Here is a 19595-nt window from a genome sequence, read left to right on the forward strand (position 1 = left end):
TGTGTTTCTCTTGCCATACTTGCCTCCCACTGCCTTGCATATGGAAATGTCCGCCGGCGCGCTCAGCATAATGGCATGGAAATTGAAAGTACAAATGCAGCCATTTATAGTCATGCTGGCCCAGCACTGATTTTAATTAAAAGCGGACAAAGGTAGAATGTCACACGCTCGCTCGGGTTGAGGACGACATCAAACAACCTCAGCGCAGGCAAAGGAGCTGCAGCGTCCATACCATATTCGGCTACAATATTAGGAACCACAGCAAACTACAACCAACATGGTGTTGAAAAAGCATTATTATCCCGTGAATTAAATTTTTTTGATGCGAATTTTGTTTTGGCTCTCATTGGTACATGTGTTCCTGATGTCATCCATAAATGTATTATATTTTCCAGAAAAGTTGTAAATTATAAATCGGCTCTGAATCATTTTTATTTTATACAGATAGTAAAAAACAACAACAACATTAAATTAATTAAAAATATACAGTATATATAAATACTTAACACAACTACATGTGTGTATGAGTTGAGTCATTTTATAATGACTCTTGAAATAATAGAACTTATTTTTTGTTTACTTATAATTTATTCGTTAGAAAATTAAACATTAAAAAAATATATATTTTTAAATTATTACTAATCAATAAAGAAAATGTGTAATTGTTTAGAAATAGATTTAATTTATTATTCGAAACGTCATAAATTAAGAATTGTCAAACCGGAAGTACTTACTAAACCTCCTCCCGGTCAAAGCACCGTCTTTCGGGGAAGTCAAGATGGCGGCTCACATGTCCCGGTGTCGAACCTGGAATCGTGTTCAACGGTAACAGACTACGTTGTTTAAAAGCCTAAACACAGACTAAACGTGGCCGTATTTCAGATAAATGCGTGACACGGCACGTTTTGTGTAGCGATTGAGTTGTCGTGGTCTGACTTGGGTGCCGTGCAGCATTTGTGGTCGCGTAGCGTGAGCTTCGAAAGTTAGCATGATGCTAATTTCCAGTTGTCAGTGTCGCTATGCTCTTATATTGCTTTTTAACGTTTATAAATGTCGAGAATGCATATTTAAATTTAGAACAGTATCTGTTAAAGTCTGCTCGGGGATAAATTATCAATATTTAGTGCCATGATAATTCAGTATATTGTATTTCATAAAAGGGGTAAATATAGAGAATTAATAAAATTGTGCAATACGTGAATGAAGTCATTGTACAAGATTAAAAATGTGTAAATGCATGAATCAAGTTTTAATAGGGGAATATTGAGAATGTAGTAATTCCTGTGAAAAAAAGTGATAGTTATCATAATTCTGTGTCATATTTCCTACCAGGTTTGGCATAGCGGCATACAGAAAGTACAGCAGCGGTGGAGGCTACCCCAACATCTCGCTGTGTTCGCCACTGCCCGGCATCCCCAAGCCCGTCTTTGCGTCCGTGGATGGCCAAGAAAAATACGAAACCAAGATCACCACGTTAGAAAACGGCCTCAAGGTTGCCTCGCAAAACAAGTTTGGGCAATTCTGCACCGTTGGGAGTAAGTGGCCACTGTCAAATGCTAATCATGTGTTTATAGTGCCTCATTTTAACTAAACAATGACCCACCCCCCTAGTATTAGTCAACTCTGGATCCAGACATGAAGCAAAGTACCCCAGCGGAATAGCACACTTCTTGGAAAAACTTGCCTTTTCTGTAAGTACTTTGTTTTATTGTTGGTAAGACACTTTTATTTTTATTTTATTTAAATAAATTGTCATGTGGTGTGACTAATGTTTACTCTTTTTGGCCATTGTCTTCATCGTCATATCTGACTGCGGCCATCTTTGTAGTCCACAGCTCAGTACGGGAGTAAGGATGAGATTCTGCTCACGCTGGAGAAACATGGAGGGATTTGTGACTGCCAAACATCCAGGTATCGTCACCAATTTATAATTTTATTTTATTATTTTATTTTTTTGCTGTAATATTAACGCTGGCATTGTCGTTTGTGTTCAGGGACACCACGATGTATGCGGTGTCGGCCGAGGTGAAGGGCGTGGACACGGTGGTGAGCCTCCTGGCCGACGCCGTCCTGCAGCCTCGCCTGCTGGGTGAGTCGGCCGCCTCGTAAGATCTCGGCCAATCGGGGGGGGGCGGCGTTTCTGACCGCGTGTCTTTTGCGTCCAGACGAGGAGATGGAGATGACCAGGATGGCGGTTCGGTTCGAGCTGGAGGACCTGAACATGCGGCCGGACCCCGAGCCGTTACTCACAGAGATGATTCACGCCGTGAGTCAAACGTTTGTTCTGTTAACGGAGCAATACAAGGTTTTTTTTTGTGTTGTTTTTTTTGTATACGTTTGTTGTTTTTGTTGGTTTCTGTGGCCGCGTTTTTGTTAGTGTCTGTTTTGCTTGTAGTTGTTTCTGTTTGCTTTCTGTGGGGGCTTTTTTGTATGTTTTTGTTGGTTTCTGTTTTGTTTTTTTGTTGTTCCTTTGTGGTTTTTTTGTGGCTTTCTGTTTGTTTTATGATTTTTCATTTTTGTTTTAGGTTGCGGGTTTTTGTGTTGGTTACAGTTGTATTTGTTTTTGAGGGGGGGGGGTATTTTCTGTGTGGGGCAAATTTTTTTGTGTGTTTTTATTTGTTTCTGTTTGGATTAATTTTTTTGTGTGATTTAAAAAAAAAAACGGGGTTGGTTCAAGGTCACAAATGGTGGCCGCCCACTGTTTTTCTCGTCGCAAACAAGTTTTGAACATGTCTAAAATTTCTCGGCGACAAGAAAAAACTGCCCGCAACCATTGAAACCGTTGGCGAACGTATTTGCAACCTTGAACAAACCCTGAGCAAAAAAAAAAAAAATCAACATTTGTTACCTCTGTCGCTCAGTGGGCTATACAGGTTTAAAAAAAAAAAAAAAAAGTATCACAAGCCTTATTTGTAAATGTTGTCCGTGCGCAGTGCCGTCAGGTGTAATATTGTGCGCATGCGGTCCTAGGCGGCGTACCGAGGCAACACTGTGGGACTTCCGCGTTTCTGCCCGCCGGACAACGTGGATAAAATCGACAAGGCGATGCTGCACGGCTACCTGTCGGGCTACTACCGGCCCGAGCGCATGGTCCTGGCCGGCGTGGGTGTGGAGCACGAGCTACTGGTGGCGTGCGCTCGCCGCTATCTGCTGGGCGTCCGGCCCGTGTGGGGCGACACCGCGCCGGCCCCCGTCGACCGCTCCGTGGCGCAGTACACGGGAGGGATTGTCAAGGTGACTCGCGTTGCACTTCCTCACTTGCTGGGTGAAATTAATATTAATAATAATAATAATAATAATAATAATAATAATAATAATAATAATAATAATGAATGTTTCAGATGGAAAAGGACATGTCAGACGTGAGTCTCGGACCGACGCCGATACCTGAACTGACACACATCATGATCGGACTGGAGACCTGCTCCTACCTGGTGCTGCCACCTTACTTTCATCATTACTATGACATTATTTTATTTTAATCATTCGATTGTTGTTTTGTGCTATTTTTTTTTTTAATAAAAAAATCTATCTTTATTTTTTTATTTTGGGAGTTTATGTGTGCGGTTTTTTTGTGTCTGTGCAGGAGGACGACTTCATCCCGTTGGCGGTGCTCAATATGATGATGGGCGGCGGCGGTTCTTTCTCGGCGGGCGGACCCGGCAAAGGCATGTTCACGCGCCTTTACCTCAACGTCCTCAACAGGTACCACAAACTTTCATTCATTTCATCGTTCATAAAAAATGATGGGGACTTAATACTGTAGAGAAAAGAGATATGTTCATGTTTTTTTAATTTTGATTTTGTGATCAAATGTTTTTAATTGTTTTATTTTTGTGTGTTTGGTTTAGTTTTAGTTTTTATTTTAAGTGTTTGTATTTTTTGTTTTAATTATTTTTATTTTATTATTATTATTTTTGGGTGGTGTTCATTGTTTTTTGTATTTGTTGTGTGCTTGTTTATATTTAGTGTTTTTGTTGGTTGTATTTTTGGGGCGTTGGGTTGTTGTTTTGTGTTTGTGCTTCATTGTTTTTTCTTAATTTCCTTTCTTTTGTGTTCTTCATTGGTGCCTGTTTTTTTTTTCGGAGTTTGTGTAATTGATTTTATTTGTAGTTTTTGTTTATTACAGTGTTCCCTCGTTTTTCACTGGGGTTAGGTTCTGAAAAATACCCACAATGATTGAAATCCGCAAACCCATTTATTATAAATGTTTTAAGGCTCTAAAAACCCCTCACCCTTTACACTTTTTTTCATCAAGGCATTTACATTTTCTCACATTTCTCTCGTTTAAACATTCTCAATGTTCAAACCTTCATCATTTCTTAAAAATAGGTACATAAAATGCATGCAAAATTGCACTAAAAAATAATCCGCGATGCAGTGAGGCCGCGAAAAGTGAACAGCGTTATAGCGGGGGAACACTGTATTTTGATTACTGATCGTCACTTGTCTCTATTGCTGTATAATCACGATATATTGTGACCTAGCATGGGCGCACTCCATCTTAAAATGATTTTCATGTTAATTTTGCATGTATTTTGTGTTGTGATTGTTGCGCGCTTCCTGAAGGCATCACTGGATGTACAACGCCACGTCGTACCACCACAGCTACGAGGACAGCGGCCTGCTGTGCATCCACGCCAGCGCGGACCCCCGACAGGTTGCCACCGACTTCCCGACAATGTCACAGAAAGGAACCCATTCCGTTCATGCTCATGACTTCTACCCGCACCCGCAGGTTCGCGAAATGGTGGAGATCATAACGCGGGAGTTTATTCAGATGGCGGGAACGGCAGGAGAGGTCGGAGCACGGCTTGGACTCAAGTGTTTTTAAAGAAATAATCGTTAACATGCTTTTATTTGGGGGAGTTTAGATGGAGTTGGAGCGTGCCAAGACGCAGCTTAAGTCCATGCTGATGATGAACCTGGAGGCCCGGCCCGTCATTTTCGAGGACGTCGGCCGCCAGGTGCTTTCCACGGGCAAGAGAAAGCTGCCGCATGAGCTCTGCGCGCTTATAAGTGAGTACAAGAGTGAGTGAGTGTGTGTGTGTGTGTGGGGGGGGGGGGGGTGGTATGTCTGTTCCTTGTTAAAAGTAAAACCAATCAAAAATTAAGGGAAAAAAATCTCACAAAATAATGGGGGGGAAAAATACTATCTAAAAAATTCTGGCAGTGAATTTCTATAGGTTACTGTATTGTTGGTTAAAATGTTTTAATTAAAAGTAAATGAAAAGACAAATATTTTTTTTAATATAAGAAAAAAATTTTTTTTAATTTATTAAAACAATTTTAATGTGGAAAAAAAGTCTGTAATAACTGTATAAATTTTTTTAAATATTAAACTAATTCTATATAAATTCCTTAAGGGAAATACATTTTATCAATATATCTGCAATAAATACACAACAAACACTTCTATTTTTGTAAATAAGAAAAAAATAAAATTAAGTGTAATAAGAAAAAAAATTAAACTTTAAATATGAAAAAATATATGATACGGAAAGAGGGAGACAAAAAATCTATTTGCTCCTGCATGATAAATTGAGATTTTTTTTTTGTGGTGGGGGGGGGGTCATTGCAGGTGAGGTGAAGGCGGACGACATCAAGCGAGTGACGGCCAAGATGCTGCGCAGCAAGCCGGCCGTGGCGGCGCTGGGAGACCTGACGGAGCTGCCGTCCTACGAGCACATCCAGGCCGCCCTGTCCAGCAAAGACGGACGGCTGCCGCGCACCTACCGCCTCTTCCGATAAAGGAAACAAAACGGACACTCACACTGAACTCTCCGGGTGCGCACTATAACCTGGAGTCGACAGTAAGTTTCTTGTAATACAAGCTAGTATTTATTCTTTCTCTGTGCTTCACGTGGAGTTGACCAAAAAAATTAGTCAACTAAAAAACCTGTCGCGCAATTAAATGAAAGACTCCACTGCCTCTCGCCGCACAAATAAGGAAGAAGGGATCGGATCGCAACAGAATGGCTACTTGTGAACTTGGGTCTTTAAACTTTATGAAATGAATCAAAAGTATTTTTAAAAACGTAGAATACACTGCTGGATTGGCTTAACTGAGGCTGTGCAGATTTCTGACAAGGTTATAGCGCCCCCTAGCTTCAGTGTTGTGCCATCCATGTGCATAATCAACATCAGCACCGACAATATGGAGAATATGGTGGAAAATGTGTGTATGGACAAAGAACACTTTGTATGGCTGTATAATGGACATCTCAGGCAAGATGTCGCATTTTTATCGTTGACTGAAATGTGGACATCAACTGTTCAATAAAAGCAACATTTTCTCCCTTGAGACATTTAAAAAAAAAAATAAAAAAATTTATTCTCGTGCTTCTGTAGAAAATGAGATCCTGAGGAGATTCAAACAGGCACTTTTTACTTTTTTCATGGAAATTAAAGACCATTGAGGGTTTCACTACATGGACAAGTGAAAACAATCGTAAGATAAAGGCAGGAGTTCTCAAGCTTTTTGGGTTCAGAGGAGAAACCAAGGATCACATAGATAGCAACAATATAAGAATAATGTTGTGTTTTTTTTTCAACAAAGACCTATTTTGTTTGGAATCAAATTTTTAATCTTAGATTTCAAATTTTAAGTTTATGATCAAGTGAATTTCTTTTCAGAAAAATAATGTATCATCTCTTTATCAAAAACAAAGATTAAGTAATTAAGTAATTCTCATGCCATAGTCAAATCATCTTTCTCCATTGAAATGAATGAAAATCCTATTAATCCCTCCCCACCCTAAACAAACATTTTTCTGATGTTTTTTTTAATAGCTGTCAATCTTATGTATAAAAATTGAATAATAAGATAATTAAATAGTAAATAAGTCATATTGTAAAAAGTGAAATTTTAAAGTATCGTAATGTTATGGCCTTTATTCTCCCAAAAATAAAATGGGACTACATTCTTAAAATACACCTTTTGTTCTTTAAAAAATAAATAAATAAAAATAAAAAGGCTTCTGGTCTCCACATCATTAGCCTAATAGCTTAATTAGCATGATGGCATTTTAAACAAATATATGAATTATGAACAGAACATTGGACTGTTTTTGTTATTGACTATTTTGTCCTTTAGTATTTGTTTAACTTTACAACAGAGAGCTAAATTGTTTGTGGGACTGTTATGTCATTGATTTATGTCGTTATACATTAGTGTAAAAACAATCATTTGCAGACCTCCATTTTGAGAACCCCTGATATAAGGCATCTGGTTAGAACCACACATACAATCCTTGAAATGGAAAGATGAAAATGTAGCAGCTGCTCATGATGATAAAACAAAAAAATTAATAAAGAAAAGATCTGTTCTTTGCAATGGCATCTAGAAAACATGCTTTAGTCATGCGTTAGTTGCTCTAAATTTGTCCCAAGGCATGACATTAATACTGACGTCCAATTATGGGTTCGTCGAGGTGCCGGCCCTCGAGTGATCCCCATTCTGACCAGTAGATGGCGCTGAGGTACCGTCGTTTTGGGTTCACGAGATGGCGCACACGCTGCTTTGGTTCTTCATGGCCTCCCTCATCTTCAGCTCCCTGCTGATCCTCCTCTTGATGCCCTCCAAGTACAGACTGCGGTCAAACTGGCCCGCCCCCAACGGAATGCTGGGAAAAAACAAGGACACGCGTACGTTCGCTCACTACAAACAAGCGCTTGACCAAATCTGGATTTTGGATTTAAAATGGTCCACTCCAGATCACAAAGTGTCATAATGGTCCTCACGTGTCTCGGCCCGCCTTCAATTTGACGTGGTAGATGCCGATGACTGGCCGGTGGTCCGAGGTCTTGATGCTGGAGCAGCTGGAGTATTTGAGCACGTGGATGTCGTCTGCGTACCTGGTCCGGAACAAGATCCTGTCCTGGGGAAGCACACAAACGATTTTTTGGGTGTTGTCTGGAGTTGATGGCGGTGGCGCTTCTTACGGTGTACGATGGCGTCCTCTGTTTGGCGCTGGTGTCATACACATCGCTTCCAATGTCAAACTTGTACGTGGGCAGGAAGTGGATGTTGGCCTCCTGGAAGCCTTTGAAGATAGAACCTGGAAACACAAGACCATTTGTGTTTAATTTTATTCTGTGGCAACAAATTAAAAAAAAAAAAAAAAGTCGCCACAAGAGAATCCATAACAATCTACCGTCTTTCATCTCCTTGGCAAGCTGGTCGTGCTCCATCAGGGCGTCCATGTCGTCCCTGGACGTGCTCTTGATGATGCTCTCCACGCCGGCCCGCTCGTGGCCCAGGCGGAAGTTGAAGTCCCCGAACCAAAAGACCTGGTCGAACCTCGTGGTGACGTCAGCTACGTGACACGCAGACAAAAGCACACCTCTGAAGTGTTAAAAAAAAAAAAGGAAGAAACCACCGCTTTAAGTTGTATTTTGCCTTTAAATAATTGTAGTCGCTTTTACTTCAGTGTTATGTTGCAGCACCCCCTAGAGGACGGTAAGGGAATATGCACATTCATCATGACTAACAAAAGCAAACTTGATTCATTCTGAAAATGGAGAAATGGGCTGGATTATTATTATTATTATATATTGTAAGTATGAAAGTACAAATTCTATGGGAAAAATATAATTCATCACCTTGATTAAATGTTATTTATGAATTTCACTTTAACTCAATTCAACTATCCTTTAATTTTAAAACAATTGATGTTAATACCTGTACAAATTTTGGATCCATTATTTAGAATAATCAATTAAAAAAACAATTCAATGAGCTAAATGAACAAAACACCACCAAGAATAGCGAAAATCCACAAGTAATAATTGCTGCTTCCCTAAAAAGGTTTACAATCGCCACAAGATGGCGGCAAAGCACTACAAGAAAGACTTGGCCCAGGTCTCAAAGCAAACATGGTGAAGCAGCGTTTATCTGTTATGCTGCACACAAATTAAATAAGTTGCCAACATGAGTAAAACCTGCCGCAAGTATAAATGTTTTCGAATCTAGGTTAAAAACAATGCTTTTTCCTCCCATACCTTCGACTGAAGCATTATTTAAAATTAATTTCAAGCACAAATAGGCAATTTAGGGGTGAATTAGCAAGTAGCAAATATGCCCTGTTGGTCTTGGGGGACAAAATAGGACTTTGTTCCTAAAACGTTTGTTTTATTGGTGCAGTGGTCCTTTTTTTTTTTACATGACACGGCATAATTGAATTGCAATTTTGCAGACACCCAAACTACGGCCCCCAGTTTGAGAACCCGCTCCTTACATGACGTGGATCGGTACGGGTTGGTATCCGGGAGTCCCTTGGGGAGCGCCAACGCCTCCACGATCTTGTTGTAGTCCAAAATCCTCTCGTACACTTTGGCATCTCCGGCTGGAAGACATTTTGTTAAAACGCCTCAGCATAAAGTTTAAACCATACGTTTTCTATACAGCTTCAATTTACAGCCTTCAAATGCACTTTTTATTTTATTTTTTTTTTTAGATGTGACAAAATGGCGTCTTCTGAAGTCTGCCTTTGATGCTTACAGGTGAAGTGTGACGTGATGAAGAGGAAGGACGTGCCGAAGAAAGTGAAGGCCACGGCCACGGCTCCTTTGGTCTTGATCTGCGAGATGATCCTGGTGGTGACGGTGGCGTGCTCCACCTCCGAGCAGAACCAGATCAGGTCCCTGCGGATGAAGGCGCTGAGGTACAGGACGCCGTGCGACGCCGCGTACAGCATGACGTAATGTGGACCCAGACACTCTTGGAGGCGCGTCTCCCACTCCCTCCTACACACACGCGTGTACATAAGTGTGACGCACAAAGCAAGTGAATAGATCGCAGCTAAGTACCTGTCAGGACATCCTTCCTGCACTCCGATAATGTAAAAGTCTTGCGCGTATTCCGAGTCGGTCGGAAGGAGGAGGTCGTCTAGGTTGGACGGCAGGCCCTGGAGGACATACAAACATAAACACAAAACAAGGGCAGTAGCGCTCACGCCAATGTACCGTTGTCAACAATCGGCGTCATACCTTCTCCCCCTGCATGTTCCACGTGACCACGTAGACTCCGAGCCTGCGGTCGGGGAAGTAGCGCTTGAGCTCCTCCACTCCCAGCAGGGCGCCGCTGCCCAGTCCTCCGCCTTCCAAAAAGCTCCTGAAAAACACCACGTTCACTTCGCTTCTTTGTTTACAACCTTAAAACATGTTCGCCGTCTAGTGGTGTTCGGTGGTATTACAATTTAAAACTATACTGTGCCTCTCCAGTTTACACTTTTCATGGGAGATAAGGACCAGGCTGGCCCGTCTGTATATAATTGACACAGATTGAAATCCATTGGTGAGGGCGACTATTAAGCGTTTTTGGAAACCTCTAAAAATTCTTCAAAACAATGTTGATAAATCTCCAATAGGCATTTTCTACCAAATCAAAAAACGGGTTGGCACACTCCAAAGAATGAAAAAATACATTTCAATTATATTAAATTCACAAGGTACCAAGAACATTTATTTGTGCTTCCTACTATTGATCCTGCGTACCTGCTCCTGACTTCCTGAGGTTTGATGGGGCTCAACACGCTACTTGTGGACCTCATGGAGTTGACGGACAGGCAATCAGAACCCGCGTCGCTCTCGCTCAGGTTTCTATGCAGCAGCCTCTCGACGCTCCTCCTGGCAACGTAATCTGAGCAATCCTTGTCAATCCGATTAGCGGCCCTGAGCGCGGTCGACACGAAGTTGTGCCGCAGGGCTGGCAGCGGCGCCGAGGTGAGCTTCACCGGCGACAGGCGCGCCCTGGAGGACCGCAGCCGGACCTCCGGGCAGTCGTTCCGCGGCTCGGCGGCCGGGCTGCCATCGCACTCGGACAGGCTGCTGCCCCTCTTTCGGAAAACCCCGGGGGGAGCCACGTTGTGCTCGCTGGTGGTCGAACCCACTTCCTTGAGGGAGTCCGTGGATGAGCCTAGCGGGTCGCTCAGGCTCTCCTGGCTGGATCTCAGCCTCCGGGTTCGGACGCTCTCCTCCGGCATTTTGTTGCACTTCCACTTGTTGGGCGGCCGAGGCTGGTACGGGCTGTCCCCCGCCGCGTTCCGCGCAGCCTGCTGCAGTTTGAGGGCGTTGTTGAACTCCTTGCACATTTTGCGGTCCACGGTGGGGGCCTTCGGCGCTCGACCGTCTGTGGCGATCGTAACCGGGCTGTGGTTGCCCGGCCTCGCGCCGTCTCCGTTCTCAGTCATCCTTGGCTCGCTTCCACGCTGATTTTTAAAATGTCGGCCAGTTTCATCCTCTCACTCGAAACAAATAGAACATAAATGCATTATATGAGGATCAATCTGTCGCTAACGACAGCAATGCGGCTAGGCTATCAAGGTCCTCGTTAAATCAGTAATCGCCGTATAAACACAGTATACACAATCTCGTCGGCATTAAATACATTCTCGGTGTCGTTTGTCTGCCAATAAAATAAGTTAAATGAGACATTTACAGCCCCGTTTAGCGTCGTTTTAGCCCCCCCTGGAGCGTCTAGATTACAAATAGCAACAAGTAGCCCCGCGATTTCCTTAGCAACGTTTGACAACAACTACTTCGTTGCCAAGAGGAATTGACAAACGTTGCCAGCGAGGCGCCGCACTGCCCCGGCATGGTCGGCGGGAGAAGTACATGCAATTCTCCACACATTGAAAGTCAGTTTACTGCAGTTTTCCGGCCAGAAACCCTGATTTGAAACCCTAATCCCTGTTTGAAAACAAAACCTCTACTTGAAACATTAACTAAATCCCCAACCCTGACCTGAAACCCTAATCATTCTTAAAAACGCTAACCTTGGCCTTCTTGAAAACCTAAACCTGGCTTTAAATGTAACCCTGAATTGGAGCCTATTGAAACACTAACTAACTATGATGGAAACTCTATCTAAAAATACCATATTGAAACCCTTGCCCTGTCTTGAAACCCTAATTTAAAACCCCAACACTTTGCTTAAATGCTAACCTTGGATTATAATCCATAAACTCTGATTGGAATCTCATTTTGAAACCCTCCCCGAGATTTTAGACCCATATAACCCTACCTTAACACTCTAACTCTGGCTCACAAGGGATAGGGTTTGGAGGTAGGATTTTCAATAACAATGCCTTTTCAAGTTTCAAGAAACTGCAAGCTAAAAGCAATGCTAAAAGGATTATATAGAAATCCATGCATATTGAGGCACTGCTCTGTATTAAATGAAAATATATACATAGTGTCTCAATCCAATAAAATAATTGGACTCCTCCAATCATGTAATTAGTCAAATTGCTTATCTTAGATGCTTTTACAGCCTGTGACGTGACGCTACAGTAAAAGTATGAAAACCAAAAGTAATGTTCTACTTCCCACCCCGCGCGTGAGTGAGTGACGTCTCGGAGGAGCGTATTATTAGAAACACATCTTTCCTCTCCTCCTCCTCGCTTTTTCTTTATCTTTCCTCCTCCAGAGGACGCGGATGCTGGGGGGAAATCGATGCCCCGATATGAGACGGGGTCCTTAATGAGGATCAGAAACATCTTCATAAAGACCCCTAATCCAGCACTTAATCCCTCGTTACACAATCATCTGCATTCAGCGGGAGGCCTCGTTGTTCATCCCTCCGTCCGTCTTTGTCTTGACTCGTCTTTGTCATTAAGGCTTTTTTTTTTCATGGGCTCTCATTACACTTTCAGATTGGGTGCAAATTGTGCTTTTGTGTGCACTCCTGCCCTATCTCAAATGGAAGACATATGCTTAATTAATGAGGGAGGAGCACACAAAATACCCTTTTTTGGGGAGGGGGTGAAACTGATGGCTCTCAAGTAGGACACGTGGATTAAAGTTGATGGCAAAAGTTGAACTCGGGGAAAATATCGACTGGCCTTCTAACCTCAAAGGAAGCCTTTGGAAATGTCTTTTTATGACAGGAGAGGACAGAGAAGACGCAGAGGGGACATTTAAGGACAATAGGCTCCAATAAGTAACAACCATCTATTGTTTTGGTCATTTCTCACATCATAGTCCTAAAAATGTCACATTTGTTCAAGTTTTCAAACAGGTCTAAGGTTTCAATTTTTTTTCTCAAATTATGGTTTCAAGCCCAGTCTTTGGTTTTTAAATTAGGTGTCGGGATTTCCAAATGAGGGTTTTCAGCCTGGATTAAAACCATTAACCTCTCCAGGAGAAAAAAAAAAAAACATTAACCAGGAATGAAACAGGATTGCAAACTGCAATCCAGGTTTGAAATTTTAATTTGAAATCCTTTCCCTTGTTTGAAATTTAAACTCACTGTAATCTTGAGACCTACTTTGAAACCCTAACCCAAATTTGAAACTCTAATTGTAAACCCTAACCAAGGTTTAAATTCCTAATCCAGGGTTGAAATCCAAACACTTGACGTGAATCATTTTTTGTTGTATGTCGTTGTACTTATTCTGGATGCACATCCAATAAATTGTAGACTGTTAATCATCCAAGGTGAAACAAAATACAATTTAGGATTATTTGATGTCCCTGTCTGCTTTTCCCACATCAAAACAGTTGACCCCCCCCCCCCCCCAGTGTTAATATTTGCATATTTGGCCAAGAAGCGAGCGGTGAGGCCCAAAGTGCAGCTGTGTCAACAATGATCACGTGTCCTTCTTAAAGTGGGTTAAAAGTATGACCAAGTTTATTAATGATATCCATATATGATTAATTAAATGACAAAAACCTGAAACATACACACTGCATGATACTTTGGGTCGATAATGTATCTCTGTCTTTCGTGATCTGTTGCCAGAAGGTGGCAGTGGTTGTCTAGTGCATCCTTTCTCTTCTGATCCGGTATCAAGTAATAAGGACAGAAATGCGAGTTGAGACATCAAGTGTGTTGAACGTGGAACGTTGAATCTTGTCTACAAGTCGAGGAACTGTGGTCTGGTATTACATGCTTAAGTATATTTAACACTGCGCTGCGTTCAAAGGGCTGTCGTGTGTATTGTTGTTGGTGGGGGGGTTCAGGGACATCCTGTGTTTAACAGGTGTCCTCCTTTTATGCCTGTGAATAGAACACAAGATAGCTTACCACAACATCAATGCGCATACAGCTGCAGAATACATGAAAGAAAACGACAACTTCCTCTTAATCATGCAGAAATACAACAATTTATTGTTCTGGAATAAAAGACGGGTAGATTTGTAATCCACCCTCATCCTCATTATTTATGATCACATCAATGGACAGCACATTTAATGACCTACTAACTATTACTATTTAGCTGTACTAACTAAGCAACCTATTAAAAAGCTACCTTCCTACCTTACTTCCTACCAAGCTAGCCACCAAGCAACTGACCTACCTACAATATCTATCTTCTTACCTTGCTAGCTACCTACATAGCCAGCAAGCTACCTACATACCCACCTATTTACATACACTAGCGACCTCTGTATCTTTCTATCTACCTTACTACCTCGTAACTAGGCTGGGTACTTAGCCACCAAGGTGCATAGACACAAAGCCTACCTACCTACCTACCTAGCTCGCTAGCTATTGACCTAGCCAACAAGCTAAAAAAGTGCCTTCCTAACTACTTAGTTCTTCTTGTCGCACATAGTTAGCTTCCTACATTGCTACCTTTAAAATACTAGCCACCAAGCAACTTAACTTTCCTACTAACTAGCTTGCTACCAAGCCAACACGCTACCCACGTACCAACCTATTGATGACCTTACAACCTAGCTAGTGTAGAGGGTCTTCTGCCCAGATTGAGTCTGTTTTAATTTATTTATTTCCTCAGTAGAACTTTTATCTGTGGATGTGTCTTTGTGAGTGATGTCGCAATTTCTGCCAAGTGTCTGCAATCAATGATGTTTTTAAAGTCGTATCGTCATGACTGGGATCTCATCTATTTCCACAACAATGTAATCAATGATGTTTTTAAAGTCTTATCTCATGTCCGGTGAACTCCAGGTGGGCTGTTTAGTGGGGGCTTTTGTGATACCGCCCTTCAAGATAGTATAAGAAGGTTGTAAGTGTCTGTAATCGGGACACTCGCGAGAAGCTGCAGCTATGCTCTGTAAACTCGCTTGTGTCCGGAATATTCTGTAAAATCAAACCTGTTCACCGATCTCCAGCCTGCATTTGGATAACCAACATTCTCACTACCCGAAAGAAAACGAACACGCGAAGAAAAATATTATTTTCTTCAACACTAGCTAGCTAGTAGTACCAACCTAGCCACCATGTTTTCTACATACCAGCCTATCTACGTGCCTTCCTACCCAGCTACCTACATAGCTACCATTAAGCTAACTAAGATGCTTCTTATGTTCCTCGGTGCCGAGTTCTCAAAACAGGAACTGCACTGTGCATAACTGACTGATTTCAGAGTCTATAATGGAGTACTTCTACTTTTACCAGTCTTTCTTTTCTTTTTTTTTATTACACAAATATCTGTAGCCTACTTCTACATGAGTAGAGACTATGCGAGCGCTTGAGCCACCTGCGCTCATTCCCAAACAGAGCGAGTCGCCGCTGTTTATTTACAGATCATTAGGGAGCTCGGGAAGAGCCTCTCGTCAGACCCGGATCGGTCGCCTTTTCCGCGGTCACGTCCGCCGGGGGTGTCGACAGCCACTGGCGAGGCATCAAAGAGCAAAGTGACTGATCGGAGATCGCTCACTCAGTCCTAATCTGCTCGCAGGAGGGAGGATCCAATCCGGATCTTCCCTTCCAAGCATGAGGTTTTTCCAAGTAAGACAATGCATTAGACAGATAAAGGCCTCTCGACTGAGGCTGGATCTGCGGCAGCCTTACTTTCTTTTCCGCCCTATCGGCTCCACGGGCGTCTTAAGCTAGGCCTTATTTCCTGCCTCTTTTATCCTGGCTCTGATACTCTTCTTCACTTTTCCACCAAAAAACAAACCTGGTCCATTGAAAACCTCATTCTACATCTTTGCCATAGTACTTAATACAGGATTAACGTTTCAAAGAGGCTTTTAAATGAAGTTTGGGTAAAAATGAATAGGGTTCTAAATTAGGGGTTAAAATTCTAATTAGGATTTTAAACCTGGATTAAGTTTGTATTTTAGATTTCAAGTCGGGTTAGGGTTTCATACAGGATTTCAAATCAGGATCCGCCTTTCAAAGTAATGTTTCGATCACTATCGAGTTTGGAACTGGATCAAGTCTCAAGAGACAAGAGACGATCTGATTGGTCCCCATCATTTAGAATTTGCGACCAATCAGTGTCAAGCTGTCGTCGCGGGGATTTCCAGTGTGATGGAAGTGCAGACAGAGCGGACGACATCCAGACGACACGGGAAGGGAAGCGGAGGGAGGATAAGCGGGATGGCGTAGGGAGCCCCAGACTGAAAAGTCCCACGGAGGGGCCTCCAGGGCATGGGAACTTCGGTCCTCTCAGCCTACCACCCCCACCCACCAATATCAGACCCAATGCCGATTTTAGCTCCTGACTATGGAAAAATATTCAAGCTCTTAAAACCTTGATGTCCTTGTCCTCACCTTGTTTCCATGACAACACACGATAACTTCCCATAACAGACTTTTCCAACATGATAGAAGTTATGACTGCTGTGTAAAAAAAGTAGAATTGCACTTAAGTAACTCAGTAAGATGATGTAATATTAGTAATTTTTTTGCAGAGGATAAAGAATATACTCTGCGAGTATTGTTATAATATCTGTCTACATGTGTTTAAAGAGTTGAGGGATGTCAGTGTCCCATCGTAATGTACGGCACGCAACATTTCAATATTTTAGGGGATTCTCAGCTCCAGGCAGGCATTAGATGTGTTTTTATAGGCTTGGCAACATCTCCTCAGCATAATATCAACTCTGACGTGTTTCATCCACTTTATCAACACAGTTGCTCATCTGAAGAACATTCCCATATCGCTGTTTGATGGTCTTGGAACCGATTTTTGAGGGGGAAAAACCCACTAATCTGTCTCAACATACTCCTTAAATGTTGGCCAATTGTACAATTTGGCAGTGTTTAATTTCAGAAGGTATCCCAAATAAAACCGGATATATTTATATATTCACACTCAACTCCATTACGTTTTATTTCTCATATTAGTCGGAAATTTGTCAGGGAAGTTTGCTAATGCTTCAAGTTACTAATGGAGCTTGTTTGCTAGATTTTAAAAAAAAAAGTTTATTTTATTTTTGTACGTTTTTGGTCAGGTTTCATGATAAAATAATAAAGTAAGAAAACAGGAACCGAATTCTTTATTGAGCATACAAGTTAAGTTAAATGAATTAAATGGCAAGAAATCAAAATTAAAAACTTTGTGATAATAAACTGAAAATACAAATAAATAAATTAATCAAAACAAATTAGGAGGACATTTATAACAGTGAAATAGAAAATAAAAATAAATCTGAATACTTTAAAAAATTAAATAAAACCAGCATTCTTAAAATAATCAATAAGTATTTTTTTCAGAAAAAATTTAACCATTTACATCATGAGGAGATAATTTAGGAAAAAAAAAAAACTTTTGCCCAAAAATGACTTAGGCAATTATTTTAAGAGGGTGAAGATATGTTAGTTAGCAGGGGTAAACTAAAAAAATAAATAAAATACTATTTTTTTTTTTTTTTTAAAGGGGGCGGAGGTTGTCAAAATAAAAAGTAAAATAAAATCCGAATACTTTTTTCATGCCAAAAGGAAGCAAAATAAAACCAAAAAAATCACCCCCACATGCTTTAACATCCCCCGGCTTACTGCCCCCTCCCCGAGAACCATCCGAGTTGAAAACTATGACAATGCAGAGACATTTATCACTAAAGTTCAAATGGAGACTGATGATTTGTAGATTTTGGAGGAACACTTTGTCTGTTGTGACATTCCATCGAAGGTCACCAGTGGCCGCATTCGCCTACCGCTAAAAATAGACCTCATTGTTTGTCTACTTTTTTTTTCTTGGGTCTTCAGTTCTCCGGCCTTGATGTTCTCATCAGGACTCAGAACACATTTGTGCAAAAATGCTAACGGCTAATAAAAGCGCAATGTGCTTGTCTGTTGCCACCGATGCAGTAACCGAAATCCCCGCGCAAACGCAGCAAGGGAAACGTTTTAGTGTGTGAGGTTTGCATGGAATTCACACGGAAACATGCCTGCTGTTTCCTGATGTCAGAGCTTCTTTCCCAGGCTCTTGAGGAATTTGCTTGGGAAACAAACAAAAAAAGAAAAGAAAAGAAAAAAAGATAGTGGTGTGCATCTGAGTTTCAGATGTTTTGTTTGTAAATCACAGCAAGAAATCAGCCAATGGCTCGTATCTCAAGGCACCATATTTGCTATTTCTCACCACTGCTTATGATAACCAAAAGAAGGGAGGCGGTTGGGGAAACTGTTGGTGGGAATGGATGACATGGCTAACAGATACCTGACGGCAGCTACCAATAAACACACCGTCTTGCAGTCAACGTTTGCTCAGTCAGCGGGAATGTCATGCGCTCTACACACATAATGTGGGAAACTGATGCAGGGTCTGATAAGAGGTGAAGAGGTGCGAACCTACTGATGTTTGCACATTTAACTCAACAACATAAATAAACAAGCTTAAAAACGAAAGCTGCAACAATGGGGGGATGTTTTGCTATATCTGGCGCGGGAAAAAGTGGAACTTTCCGGCAAAATTTCAGCGTGAAAGACAAAAGAAAGCGATCACTGGAGCGACTGTGAATGAAGGAAGCTCGCTTATGTTTCTGGGGCACAGAAAACAAGAAACAAGAAAACAGTGATAGCTTCTTTAACACATGGATGAGGCATGGTTTTGGGGGCTGCTTTTCTACACCCATCTTAGAAAAAACTGGAGCTTACTTTTATGTCAAATCAGGTCGTTATCTTTTGAAAACCTGCATTCAACAATTTTTCCCCCCAAATGTTCTGCGTGTGTGTTGATTAGTATTGAGATATTTAAGCGTTCTGTAATTTCTACAACAAGCTGAGCCTTAAATAGAGGTTTGCTTTTAACAACTGGATCAGGGATAGTAAGCACAGAACTAACATTTGTCTGTTTAGGAAAGTGAAAGCATGTTAGCTTAACACGCTAGCTGCCTGCTACCTATGCTAGCTAGATAGCCACTGATTTTATTTAGACTTTTTTTGTCGTCCTATATTTGTTACCATTCCTGTTGGCTCAAGCCAGATTTAAGTAACTCTTTGTCAACAAGACTTAAGACTGCTATGTCGGATAACTACCTAGCTTCTAACTAAACAGCTCCTGCTGCCTATTCATTTAGCTGTTTTTGGTCCTGTTGTATTCCTTTTAACAATGGCTTGATAACATTCTCAGCTGGAGCCAATATTAAGTATAGTTTTTTGTAAAAAATGACTTTGGACTGCTATGTTAGCTTCTCATGCTATCTGATAGCTTCCAGCTACAGTAGATAGCCGCGAGCTACTAGCTGATTGGTTTTATTATATATATTTTAAAAACAAATTTTGTCCTGTTTTTGTTAGCGCGCCCATTGGCCTGATAGGACTCTCACCCGGAGCCGACTCTAAGCATGTTTTTTTTGTTTTTTTTTAATGCAAAAAAAGAACTTTAGACTGGCAAGATAGCATCCCGTACTAGTTGATGCTAGATAGTCGCTCAATTGTTTCAAATAATATTAAT

General features: G+C 41.4%; 2 protein-coding genes across 2 annotated transcripts; one reads left to right on the top strand and one right to left on the bottom strand.

The window, feature by feature from the left end:
- Positions 1-745: 745 nt before the first annotated feature.
- pmpca (peptidase, mitochondrial processing subunit alpha) lies at positions 746-6304 on the top strand. The gene is made up of 13 exons (XM_077560228.1): positions 746-825; positions 1333-1535; positions 1612-1691; positions 1829-1911; positions 1995-2089; positions 2166-2266; positions 2971-3234; positions 3342-3434; positions 3587-3705; positions 4570-4660; positions 4739-4801; positions 4875-5019; positions 5582-6304. Exons 1-13 carry the CDS (start codon positions 779-781, stop codon positions 5749-5751), a joined length of 1554 nt encoding a protein of 517 aa, XP_077416354.1. The 5' UTR covers positions 746-778; the 3' UTR covers positions 5752-6304.
- A 761-nt stretch (positions 6305-7065) lies between these two features.
- Positions 7066-11540, bottom strand: inpp5e (inositol polyphosphate-5-phosphatase E). The gene is made up of 9 exons (XM_077560213.1): positions 10498-11540; positions 9991-10114; positions 9811-9908; positions 9503-9747; positions 9240-9347; positions 8157-8318; positions 7945-8060; positions 7744-7880; positions 7066-7625 (listed from the first exon to the last, which is right to left on the bottom strand). Exons 1-9 carry the CDS (start codon positions 11190-11192, stop codon positions 7499-7501), a joined length of 1812 nt encoding a protein of 603 aa, XP_077416339.1. The 5' UTR covers positions 11193-11540; the 3' UTR covers positions 7066-7498.
- Between the last annotated feature and the right edge of the window lie 8055 nt (positions 11541-19595).

The sequence above is a fragment of the Vanacampus margaritifer genome, chromosome 3, assembly GCF_051991255.1.
Source record: "Vanacampus margaritifer isolate UIUO_Vmar chromosome 3, RoL_Vmar_1.0, whole genome shotgun sequence".
Classification (NCBI taxonomy): domain Eukaryota; kingdom Metazoa; phylum Chordata; class Actinopteri; order Syngnathiformes; family Syngnathidae; genus Vanacampus; species Vanacampus margaritifer.